The 15,924-nt window shown below is 36.1% G+C and overlaps 2 protein-coding genes across 5 annotated transcripts in view; both read right to left on the reverse strand.

Moving 5' to 3' along the window:
• Window positions 1-1,901, reverse strand: part of LOC144478142 (uncharacterized) — a 2,925-nt gene extending 1,024 nt beyond the window's left edge. The window contains exons 1-5 of the mRNA XM_078195864.1: window positions 1,680-1,901; window positions 1,442-1,583; window positions 627-746; window positions 400-517; window positions 7-202 (exon numbers count right to left, since the gene is read on the reverse strand). Of these exons, the coding sequence (XP_078051990.1) occupies window positions 7-202; window positions 400-517; window positions 627-746; window positions 1,442-1,582 (575 nt within the window). The 5' untranslated portion in view covers window position 1,583; window positions 1,680-1,901. The remainder of the gene's footprint in view (window positions 1-6; window positions 203-399; window positions 518-626; window positions 747-1,441; window positions 1,584-1,679) is intronic.
• A 1,655-nt stretch (window positions 1,902-3,556) lies between these two features.
• LOC144478145 (uncharacterized) lies at window positions 3,557-11,636 on the reverse strand. Of its 4 annotated transcripts, XM_078195876.1 has the most exons (13): window positions 11,122-11,636; window positions 10,572-10,645; window positions 7,859-8,061; window positions 7,521-7,750; window positions 6,542-6,661; window positions 6,295-6,412; window positions 5,809-6,055; window positions 5,351-5,449; window positions 5,132-5,222; window positions 4,894-5,039; window positions 4,471-4,603; window positions 4,217-4,390; window positions 3,602-3,719 (listed from the first exon to the last, which is right to left on the reverse strand). In XM_078195876.1, exons 4-12 carry the CDS (start codon window positions 7,659-7,661, stop codon window positions 4,340-4,342), a joined length of 1,146 nt encoding a protein of 381 aa, XP_078052002.1. In that variant the 5' UTR covers window positions 7,662-7,750; window positions 7,859-8,061; window positions 10,572-10,645; window positions 11,122-11,636; the 3' UTR covers window positions 3,602-3,719; window positions 4,217-4,339. The 4 variants fall into 4 exon arrangements, with proteins under 4 accessions (XP_078052003.1, XP_078052002.1, XP_078052001.1 ...); XM_078195877.1 differs by having other exon boundaries at window positions 3,557-3,682; window positions 7,521-8,061; XM_078195875.1 differs by having other exon boundaries at window positions 7,521-8,061.
• Between the last annotated feature and the right edge of the window lie 4,288 nt (window positions 11,637-15,924).

Here is a 15,924-nt window from a genome sequence, read left to right on the forward strand (position 1 = left end):
AGTGACGCTTCTGTACCTGCCAATGTAAATTGACCAGCTACACTCACTATTACCAGATGAACGCAAACCCAGTCGGTTTGCTGACCGCTTTCGGTATAAAAAAATCCGAACATGTGCAAATAATGAAGTTGAAGTTTCGAGCGCAGCACTGTAGGCACCAGTATGGAGATGGTCACATAGACTGCTACTATACTAGGAAAAGCTAGAATTTGAAATGTTGTCATTTTTGTGTTGGTTTTACGCACAATAGGCCTATTACATTTCGTCATGGACAGTGTAATTTATTCTGAAAGTCGTGCAAGGTCACTGAAGATGACGGAACATATTAGTAATGTTCAATTCGTCACATGATTACGACAACGCAACGTTCTAAAAACCAATGTACCGAATATTATTTACCTACGTATACTTGAATTACTCGTCTCGCATCTGCCATATGTTTCAGTAATATATCCACTTCGACAGGGTCTTCTAGTGTAGTGCAATCTCTTTCAACATTGTTGAACACAGATCTGATCTAAAATCGTATGTATAAATACCAGCGTTACAAATACAGAGGATTCGTTTAGTGGTTATATTTAAAACATTACATTCTCATTCGATAAAAAAGGAAGAATTCAACTTACTACTGAAAAATTGACCACGAAGCCAACGTATCGTATGAAATACAACAATAATGGAAAGGTATATGACAAAACGATAACTATATTGTACAGTGATAATTCTACCAGCTTTAGCGTCGATACCTGAAAAATATTTTATTCGCTTTCTGTGGTTATAAATATCAGAAAACGCTGTATATTTTAGAAAATACTTTTTAGTACAAAAATATTGTATGCTGATGCGTGACAACATGAAGTTTGAGACAAAAAGAGAACACATACTACATGTTACTACAACAGCACTATTAAATGTGTATTTGATTTTTGAAATACATGTGTTACTATAATGTTCTACTCTTTATGTTCAATATTTGCCTTTTTCCAGGTTTCATTGTATGCAATATCAACAGTCACATTTACGGAACATTTCTCGTCTGACGACTGTAGAGCTAAATCATTTCTATAAATGTTTTCCGAGGATATTCTTGATAATACGATAGAAGATCGAATACTTGCGTCGAATACGATCAGAATTGTTCTACACTTTTGTATTTCAAACACAGCAATCATTATTGAACATTTAAAGCGTGTTCTACAATGGGGAAAACCTATAAAATTCGTCTATTCATTATAGAAATTGAAAATGGGCGTTACACAATATTGGCAATACTATAAGTTATTAACGAGCTGTCATCATACACTTCGTAAACGGTTTAGATATTTTAAATCGCATTGCCACGTAATTTATACACCAGACTCTAACTATTATACGATAAATGTGTTGGTATTTCTATCGATATAAAAATATCTAAATTTTTATGACAGATAACCCTCTTCACCTGGATCACTATGCAGAGTAGAGTAAGCAAAGATACAACTACCCGTTGAAGCTTGCTTAGCAGAGACTCATCGTAGGGCCATAGCCCTACTAGACTCAATACAGTACAATAGGTGCTGTAGTTTTTTTGAAACACGTCCATCCTGTCTGAGGGTATAAACGATATGAGCCGCTACTTTGTGGTAATGTCCGATTACACCTTGGTAACATATTTTATGAATGTTAACCATCCTACTTACGTGCTTTTGCCCAGAAGCGATCGATTTGATTAGCACAATTGAAAAACGATTATACGACTGTCTCTCAAGAAGCGGTCGAATTATTTCGAGTTTATCTTCTGGGTAAGCATAACTTATTTTCTCCACATTTTGAAATGTATTCAAAGAAGATTGATTTTTAAGGCTTTTATGGATATAGTAGAAGTAAATGATAAATGAAGTGCTGAGAATCATACAGTTGGGTAGAATAACACTATAGAATAATTTCTGAGAAATGTATATTTCTTATGAGTGTAAATACATCAAGTGGGTGGGATGATCGTGCAACAAGCCGTATTACCCCTCCGTTTTTATTTCTTGTCTACACTTGTATTGGAAACCTGCAGAAAGTCTCTCTCAACACATTAACGACGTTCCATTCAGTGCATATTGGAACAGCCTCGCTATTTCATGTTCCGTCTCGTATATTCTCTAATAATAATGTAATACGAAAATGATACAAAATGTTAACACTTTATGCTCGAATGTATTCGAGTGCGTTCTACCACTAAAGTAAGAAGAATCGCGTAACAGTAGAATTTGTAACTTATAAATGAAAGGTTACATCTTGGCGAAAATTAGCTTGGCGGCGATAAAATTATGTCATTGAAGTGATTTCCGATGTAATGAATGTTGGTGAGGTACGTTTAAGAGTCCTAACTCGAGGACAGAAATCTTGCTGTACAAATTTTCTATAACCGTAATATAAGCGACAATAATCACTTTTCATTTGAAAACTATTCTTCTCGTATAACCTGCTTTATTTCGAATGTATCTACCAGTTTCGTTCGTACCAATCTTCGTGCACTAATATGCATCAAACAATGATGATAGCGTTCGTTCTGTTTACTTGAAAATTCTTTTGAGCGGTTTTTGATATGCTCTTCAGGATTTTCTTGAGACAAACTGAATGTTGTTCGACGTAACTTATTCTTACACATCTTGACGGTGACGAAATATATAACATCATAAATTAATGTAACAGCAACATTGGTAAGTAAAGTATCTGCATGTTATATCTGTATTGCGACATACTCCTTTAGTGAGCTTCTAAAAAGTATCAACTGTTGCCGTTCGCCAGACTCAGTCCATCTGATTACTTAATTTTCAGTAATTCGAAAACAGTCGTCTTAGAATTGGAGATGTCATGGAATATATTCGAGTAATTCGAAAATATTCGTAAAGAACATCTTTCGGTACCTCGAATTCCCACGATATTTGACTCGGAGAGATCGATCATTACTTGACTTGAAACTTGAGACCAGACAACTGACAAAAATACTCGACATGTACACTATAAAATAGACTAACACAGTTTCTCTGCAGCCATAGCCCGTACGTTGAGAAGATAGAGAGTGAAATTACGAAAGCGATTAATAAGAGTATATAAATTTTAGGAGTGTATGGAGAAGAAGCTTTGAATTGTTGAAGCATCTACTCACTCAACTTACAAGTAGTAATTACTATCGTACCAATTGCTATCATCACTATACTTTTGCAAATTCACGTCCACCCCAATACAATACGTCCTCTTATGGAAAGAAATAATTTGGTGATTATGCAGCTCAGACACACCTCACCTACTTCAACGATTCTTAACTGTGTGTTCGGTACCGTAATATTAAATTACTTTTTCTTTCTATACAACACATCTGTCTTATACACCGGCCGGATACCAATGTGTACAAGCTGTGCCAAAATTATGTTACATCCGGGAAATGAAAAGTTCCTAAGATCATTTCAAGTAACTTTTTTCCTTAGCTTTGTTTACGAGTTATTAACGAAGACCGCTGCACAATGAGAGCCAAGCTCGTTCAGTCGGCAGCGCTAGATAACGTCGCATGAAGATGTGAACAAGAGTTGGTTTCGTCCAGGCACCACCCTCCAGCCACTACCCTCTAGGCACTGCGCTATAGACACACCTCTCAGGACACGCTCCCAGGTTTCCATCGCTACAGGTACGTAGGTGTATGTACAATTCATTGCTGTAATAACAACAGTTTTTCGCAAATGTCTCGGAAACTGGAACAGAGGGACATCTTTTACAAAGGAAAAGTTGAGAGTAGCGTCTTTGACACTATATCAAAATTCATAGTATAGAATATACTATGAGTATAGATTTAAAGATTTTGTAATAAATATTATTCATAGGTTCTATAATAAAATTATAGAGTAAAGAAAGCATTTCATACTTAATAATGACTTAACATATGAAATATCAAATTTCTAGTTATTCGTAACAAATGTCCTAGAAATTTTACATAACATTGTTGATTAAACATAAGTGTGATCTTTTTTTATATAATATCAAACTTGCGCGTTATTCGATTCATAAAAAATTTGCATAACATTGCATGTGGTGAGGAATACATTTTTAAAAAATTCAAAAAAGACTATGTGATTTTATCAAGATATGTGAGAAGGTGTTACGGAATGACCGATTGATTTATCGCGTTTCATAACTTATAAATATAATATAATGTTTCGTGATCAGGATTTCAAATTTACGTATGACGTACCAGTGATTTCCTGCAGTGAAACAGTAACATTTAAATAACCAAGTCTCTTATTTAGAATTTCTTTTTTTCGATCGATTATAATTTATAGTCACTATATTGACGTAACCGTCACATACGAATATTTTATTGAGTTGAATATAGAAAAGTAAAATATGAAAAAGCTGAGCTCATCATCTGAAACAAAAACGTTTTAATATTTTTAAGTTTGGAATTAATAGATTTAATGTCAATAGAGTATAAACGTCCTGAATTACCATCGAGAAACCTTCGTAACACGGAGTGAATAAACCAGCCAAATCATACTGTATTTCATCCTTAGTTCTCATTAATAAGAATAATAATAGCATCTGCGATGTTGGTGGCAAACAGTACCACAACGAATTGCATCTGTTTAATAGAATTGCCGTTTAATAATTTATGAAAATTTGTTTGTAGTCATGTATAATTTTACGTTTGTATCCTAATTAAGCCTTTAACTTAATTTGCGTTAAATGCATTTAAAATTGTCTGTAAATTTATGAAAATAGTTTTTTAGTTATGTATGAATTTACGTCCGCCTCTTTACCATTTCTGTAGTGTTCACTCAGAACTAAGCAGTTTAAGCTAGATGTTGGCTATATCCCCACGTTTTTGACTCAACTATTGCAATTGTCGTGTTAAGAAAAATCTGGACTCACATGTCATAATACACCTGAATACTGCCGTCCTTCAATCCCTGCCCGATATAATTATTTAAGAAGAGGATTATAAAATGCAGCGTAGTTAGTCCCACGGCAAATATAATATTCTCAATGTCTTTCAAATTATTAGTAGCTAGAAGGAGCTGTCACAAGAAAAATTGTTTCACTACGTTATGTTCAAACAGAGGCAAGAGTAGCTCTTGAATTTTTCTTACTCACTTCTAATAATGCTTACACGGTATAAATTGATAGCGAATGAGGCGACGCCAATTATGATAGCTACTAAATACGAGTACGCCAGTTCTTGCGTTAGACTGCTAACCAGCCTTTGGTCGCAAATTAGTAACGTTCCAATGTGTTCACCAGTAATAGACGCAACGTATATAAAACATATGGTGAAATTGTAATTAAATGTATACTATTGTTACAGACATATCTACGTGAAAATACCAACTCCGAAGCTCGCCGGTGTACGTCCACAGCTGATCGTAACTCTACAGGCTTCGATATAACAGAGCTTATCACGTTATTAATTGCATTTTCAATTCGGTAACTGAAAAAATATTAATATATCAACACTACTAAAATTATTGCACGACTTATATACTTTTATTAATTTAACCAGTAACATACTTTTATGTTCTCCACATTGATACAAAAGCGAACCTTGTTTTGCCGTGCTATACAAACGGAGACGTAATTTGCGTTTTACGTTAGATGAATTCGTGTTGTGCAACGTGCACGATGAATAATAGCAACATTAGAAAGTGATATATATTTTCTAGAACACCACGTACATATGTGCGGACACGGTGCTACAATGAATCCTGCTGGTATCATAGACCGGTATGATCCAAGAGGAATGAAATAGAGAATCAATGAAAATTTTCGAAAAAATTGTTTCACAAATACCTGGCGACTTCGAACAGTCCACAAAAATAGGCGGTATAGACAGCGAGTGTTGATTCCGTACCTGCTATCATTAAGTATCCCATTGTGCTTACTAATAAAAGGTGAATGCTAACCAAATCAGTTTTCCCGCCTTGCTCACTTAAGAAGAATCCATACATTCGTAGATAATGCAGTTGATATTTTGAACGCAGTATTGTAGGAACAAGTATTGTTACTAATGCAAATACTAATAATCCACACGATATGACTAAAATGTGAAATGATATTTTAGCCTAGTTTTTACGCAATATGATTTTATTCATCGATTTCTCAGCCAAATTTGAACTATTTCTGACACCAATATCGAAGGTATCACATTCATAACAATTTAAATCTCACTTTTGACACTGCTGTACATATGGCATATTGTAGAAGTCATTAAATCAGACATTATTGATTTAAAACACAACAATATGTCGGTATTGCTACTTTTATTGCTAGCTTTACCTAAATATATGAGAACTAATCGTCTCCCCCTTTCCATATGTCTCCTTAGCATATCATGTTCGATGGGGTCTTTAAGTGCGTTGAAGTCCTTTTCATAATTTCCATACACAGATCTTAACTAGAGCCACGTGGAAAAACAACGTTATAATCATGAGAGTTGTACTTCAGAGATATACTAGTTATATTCATGTTTGTTTTATTTGTTACGAAAAAAAAAAAACAAGAGCTGACGTGTTTGCGAACTTACTACTTCAAAGTTGGCAATAAAACCAAGATATCGTATAAGAAATAGTATCAACGGGGTACTATACGATAATGATGTAATTAAATTAACTGGCGAATACTCTATTACCGTTACCAAATACATCTGAAAAATATTTCATGTATATATTGTGCTTTTAAAACTTGGGGATAAATAACGAAAAAAATAGAATAACGTAAAAATAATGTTTTGTAAAACAATCAAAAATGTTCGTAAAAGTGATACGTATAATCAAATCATTTAATAATTATTAATTATAGGAGATACATATAGTGATTGCAACAAATATTTACAAACCATTAAAAAAATATATATACATAGTGATTATAACATATATTTGCACACTATTAAAAACAAACTGTGACACCAGATGTCTAAGTTATCATTTTATTGTTCACTAAATAAATATTATTCTGCAATTTTTTTCTGTATTTTTCGTTTAACTTTAAACAATTTCAGTTCGTATTTTGTGACGAATGTTTCGTTAATTTTAAACGAAGATAGAACTGATTCAAATTGTATTTAGTTACGCCCACGCGATCTTTTTTTATCAAAATCTATTTTATCATCACAAGTCTCTTTTGTAACAATATCAAAGTAATAAGGAATATGAAATTAACGTGTGTTGAAGTCGTTCATTAGTATGAATGAAATGTAATATTGATACGATTTCTTTAATTGATATGATATGTTGATAATTTACTCACAGAACTCCATCAGTAAAAAGTATAAGAAAGAACAGCTTAATACCCCGAAAACTATGTATGCAGCTCTAAATAAATTCCTTACAATAGAATTCTACAAAAGTAACAAAGCCTCATGATATAAATATTTTATATCGCATTGCTACTTCGCATTTATGATCCAGATTCCATACTTTCATAAATGCGTTACTTCTATTCCTATGATACAGTCCACTTTCTTGTAAAAAGATATATTCCATCACTGGTAAAATCTTCGTTACCTGAATCGCTACAAGCGAGACGTTAAGAATGCTATAAGCTGCTCTCAGAATATTAGTTGATACAGTCTTGTCATATGGCCAAAGTCCAGTAACATTCAACAGAGTACTATAGATACTGTAATTTGTTCGAAGCACTTCCATTTCGTTCAACGTTGAAGATCGTCTACGCGGAAACTTTACGACAATGTTCAATTTCACCTCGGTTTCGTATATTTTATTTACGCTGCTTCCTGTCCATTTAGAACATTTACGTTACATTACAAGCTCTCTCCCGAAATCGATCAATTTCTCTAAGTCTCTAGAGGAAACGTTTAACGTTAAAAATTGATAACTCATACTGTTTCAATGTTTGTCTTTCTATTTTTTTCCCTCCAGCGAAAAAAAGCCAGGAATATTTTTTCCCTTGGTGACATCGTTCAAATATTGTTCCAACAACATGATTCTTTGTCGTGTATAGTCGTCAGTGCAATACGATTCCTTGCATCATTGAATCAAAATTATTGAGCCTTCCATATCAGTCATCCGAGTAGTTACTATAGTACTAAAGCAGTTATGAAATTATAATTGGTAAATCTTATATTATCTTAAAAAGTTGTTAATAAAATGTTTGTCGGTATGAAAGAAAAAAGTTTATAAGAAGTGAGAACATGTAAGTGTGAATGTTTATTATAATTTACTGTTTATATGTATTTAGCTCTTCGATTTCATGTAGAAGCACGTGTGGAAGCAATGATCACCATACACCCATCTGACAAATATTATCGTTAACATTTCTTTACGTCTTCGTATTTTCAGTAACTTCAAAACCATTAACATTTTTGTTTTTTTTTTTCTTTTAACAGAGTAACGTGTAACATAGTGGATCAAAGGAGAAATTCAAGTAATTACAATATGGTGCCTTCGGATTCCTCCGTGCAGCAGGTTACACATTCTGTTTTTATTCATTTGATAATATAATAATCCAATCGTAAAATCATTTAAGTTATTAATCATTACCGCACTATACATAGGAGAAGCATTGGATGTTTATATTTTTGTTCGCGTTTCACGGATAAGACATTATAGACAAGTGGGGAACTATGGGATCGACGCGAAGCGTCGAACAGCTATGAAAAAATGTACAACATTATTCCTATATATGTACCATCACTAATTATGTAATTATTAGAAATAATTTCTCAACTATCCATTAAAATAATTACACTATGTATCGTGTTTCTGTAATACAAGCTACGTAAATACCGTTTCGACCATTTAAACATTCGCACCGTCTATACTTATTGTCTCTAAATAATATTCAGCACTCATTGTAGAAATGGAATATCCTGTATATTCGTTTCTTGCTAGCGTACCTACTTTTCGTAAACTATCGATAACGTTGAAGACGGCACAAAATGATAAATGGTCTCTAGAGCCCCCAAAACTGAAATACGCAAGCCCATAAATATTAGTTTAGGATTTTCATTAATATTGTGAAAACTATTAAATATCAGAAGCTAATACTTTATAGTTGCCGCCATCCCCGGTGCCAAATGAATTTCTAGCTTTCAAATCCCAAACATGCCATAATACAAATGCAGACTGTTTGATTTTTATTAAAAAGCTAAATTTCGGAAATGTTTTTCCTCTTTTCCTCTTTCCTCTTTCTCTTTTTCCTCCTTTTTCCTCTTTTTCTTTTTCCAATACAGAAACATTTTTATCCTTACTATTCTACCACACATCCACCTGCAGTCACATTAGAAAGAGAACGGGAGATGATTAATAGAGACAGAACGAACCCGGCGGATTCTGGATTACTCTCATCGCGCATTCGGCTGCATGGCGGTTCATTTGAAACTCGCGACGCAATATTCGATTTGTACTTTTTGCCTTGTAGAATTATCGATCACATTTGCCAGCGAATTTGCAAACGATGTTCAATGTACATCGAGATATGTAAAGAGAGCACGATAAAGTGAGACAAACTACGTTGTCGTGTTGATATCGTGTTGTTTTGTTCGTTCGCTGTTTCCCCTCTCTGTCATTGACTACGAGGGCAGCACTATTCAGCTGCGAATCGTCAGCCAATCAAAGTAGAGCAATTCGGGTGCATTCTTTCAATTCAAGAGCTTCGTTGCTCTCGCATGTGATTCTTGAATTGAAAGATTACTGTACTTCGTCCGTGATAAAAGCACCGAAACTCTACGTGAGCACGAATACTTCCATTATAACTCTGATCATATTCATATAGAACCCTGTAGAATAAGCATGAGCAAAGAGAAAATTTATTGCCTCCAGTAGAGAGCTGCTCCAAGCGAGCAAGTTTACCAAAAAGTAGGGATCTACTGTTGCACACCTCCAGGCCGCAGCTCGATCCGTTATCGAGGGCCAATATAGAAATTTTCTTTACTCTGATTGGTTGGCGATTTACTGGTAACACAGTGCTGCCGTCACAGTCAAAGAAAAAGAGCGAAAATAACAAGTGAGCAAGAGAGCATGAAATCAGCACAACTACATATGCAACAAGTCACACCGACCGTGCTTGCGGTCTTACTCTTTTCGCGCATCCATTCGGTTGGCGTGCCATCAAAGGCATGCGGCGCGAAATTCAATGTTTCAAGAAGCTTCAAATGATAAGATCTGTTACTTCATAGAATTCTCGAAAACGTATTTGCGAAGTCTATTTTTGAGTCGATTGACTATTTAAAAAATCCATTATATCCTAACACTACTTTACAGTCATTAGCTCTTTGTAATTATCAATTTCGAATTAATTATAGAACGAGCAAAGTTTCTTCTAAAACTGATTGAGAATCAAAAATTATCATCGACTGCCCGAGTCTCAACACTTTGAGGTTGCTGTGACTGGAAATTCGAAAGAGAATCAGAATGAAACCATAATTCGCTATGGCTCCCTTTCTTACAACGAGTTTTGCTTATTTTCTAACGCCTTAATATGCAATGCAATCCCTTAATAAATAACGCAACCCCTTAATAGATAACACAACTCCTTAAAATGCAATGTCTTAACAAATAACGTCTTAAAAATAGAAAAATTCTTGCAAATCTCACATAGGTTTTCTCCCGCTGGGCGTGCACGTAAGACCCAACCTGTGCCACGTAGACATTGACCGACGCATTAACAGCTGAAACAAAAAATAATAAGGAATAGAAAAATACGATAAAAATGGTGGTCCACTCGATATGTATTTATCCACTCGATATACTAAATAAAAATGCGAGGAACCGTTGAATCTACAGTGAACCATCAACTCTGCATACTTTTAGAATTATAATTCCATTCTAACTTCACCGAACAATTTCGTTACGAAAAGTCGGGAAGCAACACTAATTCAATTAAAATGCGATCGCGATTATTTCATTCATAACATTACACTCTAAAGAATTTATTTGAAAGTTAATGAAAATCACGACATTTTTATTCGCAACACTAATTTTTATCTCTGTTCAAGATTACCTGAAGCAACATGTGATTATTTCGCAACACTATTCACAAATCGCGGACCCATCTGCGTTGATTGTTGGGCGGTGCGTTCTGTCCATATTCAACATTACTGTGTATACACGTCGTACGCAGCTAACAGGTTAAATATTGACTCACTACTTCATATCAGGAAGCAGTTGCTTTATAGTCCCGGAACAAGAAGAAATCCTGACGACGAAGCCCGAAATGTTGCCTCTCCATTTCTGTACCGTACACGTGGTTCCAGAAAACAGCAGCAACGAAGACTTGCAAACACTACTGAACACTCGCGAACACACGCGGATATTCGCGGACACTCGTGGACACTCGCGAATACTGGCAAACACTGGCGGACACTCCGATATCCCAACCCCGTAACCGATTGACCAAATAACCTATTAGAAAAATGACCGAATAGCTAAATGACCGATTGGAAAAATAACCGAAGGAGCAAGTGATCGAAAACCGCAATGATTAAATGTACCGATTAAATATTGCATCGAAATAGTGTCTCGAATTAGAGTGATCGACGGAGAACATCAGAAACACTACCGTCGCGTCCGAACGCAGCAGAGCAAATAAGTTCAGGAAAGTCAAATTGACGGTTGCGAATTACATATTTCCGTGCCGAGATAATTAGGATAACGACCGACCGCCGGTCAATGAAAAAATCTTCAATACAGAAAGAGCGGATATGAAATCGAAATTCATTCAGTAATAAATTTCTTATTTCTGTCTTCTTAATATGTGAAACTATACTTATGTTTTACAGAATTCTTGGACTAATATATTTAAATAATCAGGAGGCATATATATGTATATCTTCCTCAGGTTTGTGGTGGATGTAGATGGTTAACGCTCTCTATGTTAACGAAAATTCTAACGAATATAATAACTTATTAAAGAAGAATGAAAATAAAACAAGTTCATTTTATAAGTATTAGAAGAATATCAACGACGTTATCCAGATGCCAACAAATTAACCTATTAATCTACATATCTTTCATTAAACTGTGTTTTACTACATCAGGAAATTGTTTTCTATATTCCAAATTAATTTGTAGTATACATATATTGTTTCTCCTCCTCCTTTTTTTAATAATATTTTATTATATTTCTCCATAAACTTAACCTCGCGTTCAGCAGTATCATTGACAACTTTTAATTGCTTTCAATACTATGATAACCTTAACCAGATCCTGTGAATTTGTCTAAACATTAGGAACATATTTACCACAAAGTACGTTTAACAGTTTTTGCAAATACACTTGACACAACAGATTTCATTTATTTAAAAGTCGAAGTTCTTTTAGAAATAGAATTCTACGACGCGTGTCTGTGATGGCGCGCCAACCGAACGAATGCGCGAAAAGAGTGAGACAGCAAACACGGCAAAATAACACAAGCTAGATCTCCTAATCATGTGCACAACCACACATAGAATCTGACGGGTATCGTTCTGTTTCTTTCCATCGTATCTCATTTTCTTTCTGCAATACTTGCGCGGAGTTGGATGCGCAGTAAAATGGTGGGGATTTGCGAGCCAGCTTACGGAGCACGGAAAGTATGCAGAAGCAGGGCCAATTGCTATTGTTTATTTGCGACGGCGTTCCCACGCGTAAGGAAAGCAGAAGCTACAATTATTTCGTTTTTTTGGAATAACATCTCGTTGTCTGTCTCATTGGAATCCGGATTCGAGGACGGTGTCAAGTCTGCGCAAACAAGCACCCTCTCGGAATCTTTGGGATCCAAATGAGTAAAAGTTTCGACGTGACAAGTTGAATTCGGATCTACAGGGTTTCGCGAAAGTGCATCAGCGTTAGAATTTACCTTACCGGGTTTGTAAACTATATTGTAATCGTATTCATTTAGTCTAATTCTCCAACGCATTAGTTTTGAGGTAGGGTCTTTAGCGTTATGAAGCCACGTCAAAGGGCGATGATCGGTAACCAGGGTGAATTGGCGTCCATATAGATAAGGTCGAAAATGCTCCATCCCGAACATGATACCTAGCAGTTCTTTTTCTATGGTGGAATAATTAACCTCGGCTTCGTTCAAGGTTCTGGATGCAAACGCGATTGGAAGGTCCTTTCCGATAGGACCTTGACTTAACACAGCGCCTAGGGCGTAATTAGAAGCGTCGGTGGTAACTACGAAAGGTTTTGAAAAATCAGGGAATTGCAAAAGGGGGTTTGAGCATATAGTATCTCGTAATAATTCGAAGGCGGCTTGAATTTCGGGTGTCCACTTGAATGCAGTGTCTTTCTTTAGTAATCTAGTTAAGGGTTTTGCTGTCATAGCCATATTCTTTATAAACTTTCTATAATAGCCTACCAATCCTAAAAACTGTTTAACATTTCTCTTAGTTCTCGGTACTGGGAATCGTTTAACAGCAATTATTTTTGCTGGGTCCGGTTTGACTCCCTCACAGGTTATTAAATGCCCTAAATATGTTATTTCCCTACGTAAGAAATGGCATTTCTCTGGTTGTAGGGACATTCCAGAATTTTGCAATCGCGCTAAAAGGGATTTTAGTTTCCGTGTGTGTTCGTCGAGGGAGTTTGCATAAATAACTATATCGTCCATATACACGAATAATTCGACACCTTGCAATCCCGTTAGTGCCAAGTCCATTACTCTTTGAAAGGTGGCGGGAGCGTTTTTTAATCCGAAGGGCATCCTATTGAATTCAAAATGGCCATGAAGGGTGGAAAAAGCTGTTTTTTGTTTTGATGCTGGGTCCATACGAATTTGGTGGAAGCCGGAGGCGAGATCTAATGTGCTGAAATATTTAGCTCTACCTAATTGATCTAGGATATCTGTGATATTTGGGAGGGGGTAAGCATCCGATACTGTTTTTTCGTTTAGCTTGCGATAATCTATAACCATTCGCCAACGTTGTTCGCCAGCGGGACCGGGTTTTTTTGGGACGATCCAGACTGGCGAGTTGTATGGGGACACTGACGGTTGTATTATGCCGTTTTCAAGTAAAGAATTTGTTTGATTTTTAATCTCCTCTTTATGGACTAAGGGGAATCTGTACTGCCTAGTGTTTATGGGTAAGTCGTCGGTAGTTATTATTTTATGTTGACCGACGCTTGAGAAATCTAACTTGTCTTTTGGGAGGTGGAACTGGTAAGGAAATAAGTTGATAACTTTTAAAAGGCTGGTTTTTTCGCAATCGTTAAGATGTTTCAAATCTAATGCTTCCAGTATTTGGGTGAATCTTTGAGCATGATGTTGCTGCCTGTCTTTTACTGATGTTCCTGCTTGAGTTGAACGAGGGCCAGGTGGTTGAGATTCAAATTCCTCAAGTTCGACAGAGGGGATAGTGAGAACGGTATGATTGGTAGTGGTATTGATGGCAAATAACTTTACCGAACCGTCCCGTTGTTCGCAAAGGGTTTCTCCTAAGTAGATTCCGGGACCAGCATCAATTCGTCTAACATATCCTGATTTGATGGAACTATTTGTGGGAACAGTGATTAAAGTTTTTGTACGGGGAGGCAGATCGTATGTCGAGTACTTATGTGTGAGGGGTCTTTCATTTCGAAATTTTACTATACCGGTTAAGTCGTCTTTAAATTGTATGGTTGCTCCCTGTTGTAATAAAAATGAAACCCCTAAAATGCCAATTTCTTTTATAGGGAAATTACCATCTACGATATTGAAGTGTATGGGAACGTCGTGTATGGTTATGACGGTCTCGCCCATTGTATGAATTGTTCCTGCACCAATTCCGGTAAGATTGTAAATTTTATCTTTATTAATTTTTAAGTCTAACCTTAATCCTGTTTGTTTAATCAGATTTAATTGACAACCAGTGTCGATCAGAAAACTAGCAGTGTTATTATAGAAACTGCTGTGAGATAAAGAAATTACAGGAGATCTGTCCGTATTGTTTAGGTCGAATTTAAGGCAGATGTAGAAGAGTTGGCGCGTACGATTAATGGTTCGGTCTGCGCTGCGCCTGCTCGCGGACCGTTCATCGAGTTTAAAGTCTTCTGGGTTTCAGGTACGGTACTGTTTTCTTTTCTGGGTGCAAAGTTCCTTGGATTAAATGAATTTCTCTCGTAGCACCGCCCCACTGAGTGACCCCATTTCCCACAATGTCTACATCTAATTAGATAGGGTGACTGGCGTTTATTTTGCATAGGTTGGTAATTTTCTCGCATATAACTGTTTCTATTCTGGATTGGATTTCTGGGTTCGTTTGATTCTATTGTGAAGATATCCGCCCTGTCCCTTTTAATTCGAAAATCCTGTCGACCTGATTCCTGTTTCATTCGTTTATCTGCCCGGGTAGCTAGCATAATCGCGGTGTCTAAATCAGGTATGTCTAATCCCGATATGGCGGATGTAACATAACTGGGTAGTCCCTTTAAGAAAGTGTTGATTGCCTTTTCGGTAAAAAGCGAGGTCAACGCGCCTAGAGGTTCCAGAGGGTGTGCAACCTTCGCGTTTTGTATACCCTTATACAATGCAATTTCTATCCTTTTCCCGAAGTCGCTAATGCTTTCGCGGTCTGTACGTCGGCACCCTGCTAAGTCATCTAGCGTTTGTTCTAAACTAATCTCTTGTTTGTAAGCTGATTTTATTAGTTCAATTAATTCTTCTATAGTTTTGGGGGTTCTAGTTTTGCAATTCTAAAATATTCATTCTGTTGAATTTTACTCCTAGCCAGGGTTAATAATAGATCCTTATTTTCAGGCCCTACTATAGAAATAGCCGTCGTGCATTTATCTACAAACAGGTCTACTGAATTTTCCTGCCCAGTGAAAGGGGGAATGAAATTAATTAGGAAAGTTGCTACCGGAATAGAATTTTGCGACATTCCTACACGGGGTTCGAAAAGGCTGGAAGGTGTACTAGGGGTTGTAGAGTCACTAGTGGATGTCGATTCTCTCTCACGATTTTGTACCAATGTTTTCGGGAAGGAAC

The sequence above is a fragment of the Augochlora pura genome, unplaced genomic scaffold, assembly GCF_028453695.1.
Source record: "Augochlora pura isolate Apur16 unplaced genomic scaffold, APUR_v2.2.1 APUR_unplaced_8879, whole genome shotgun sequence".
Taxonomy (NCBI): Eukaryota; Metazoa; Arthropoda; class Insecta; order Hymenoptera; family Halictidae; genus Augochlora; species Augochlora pura.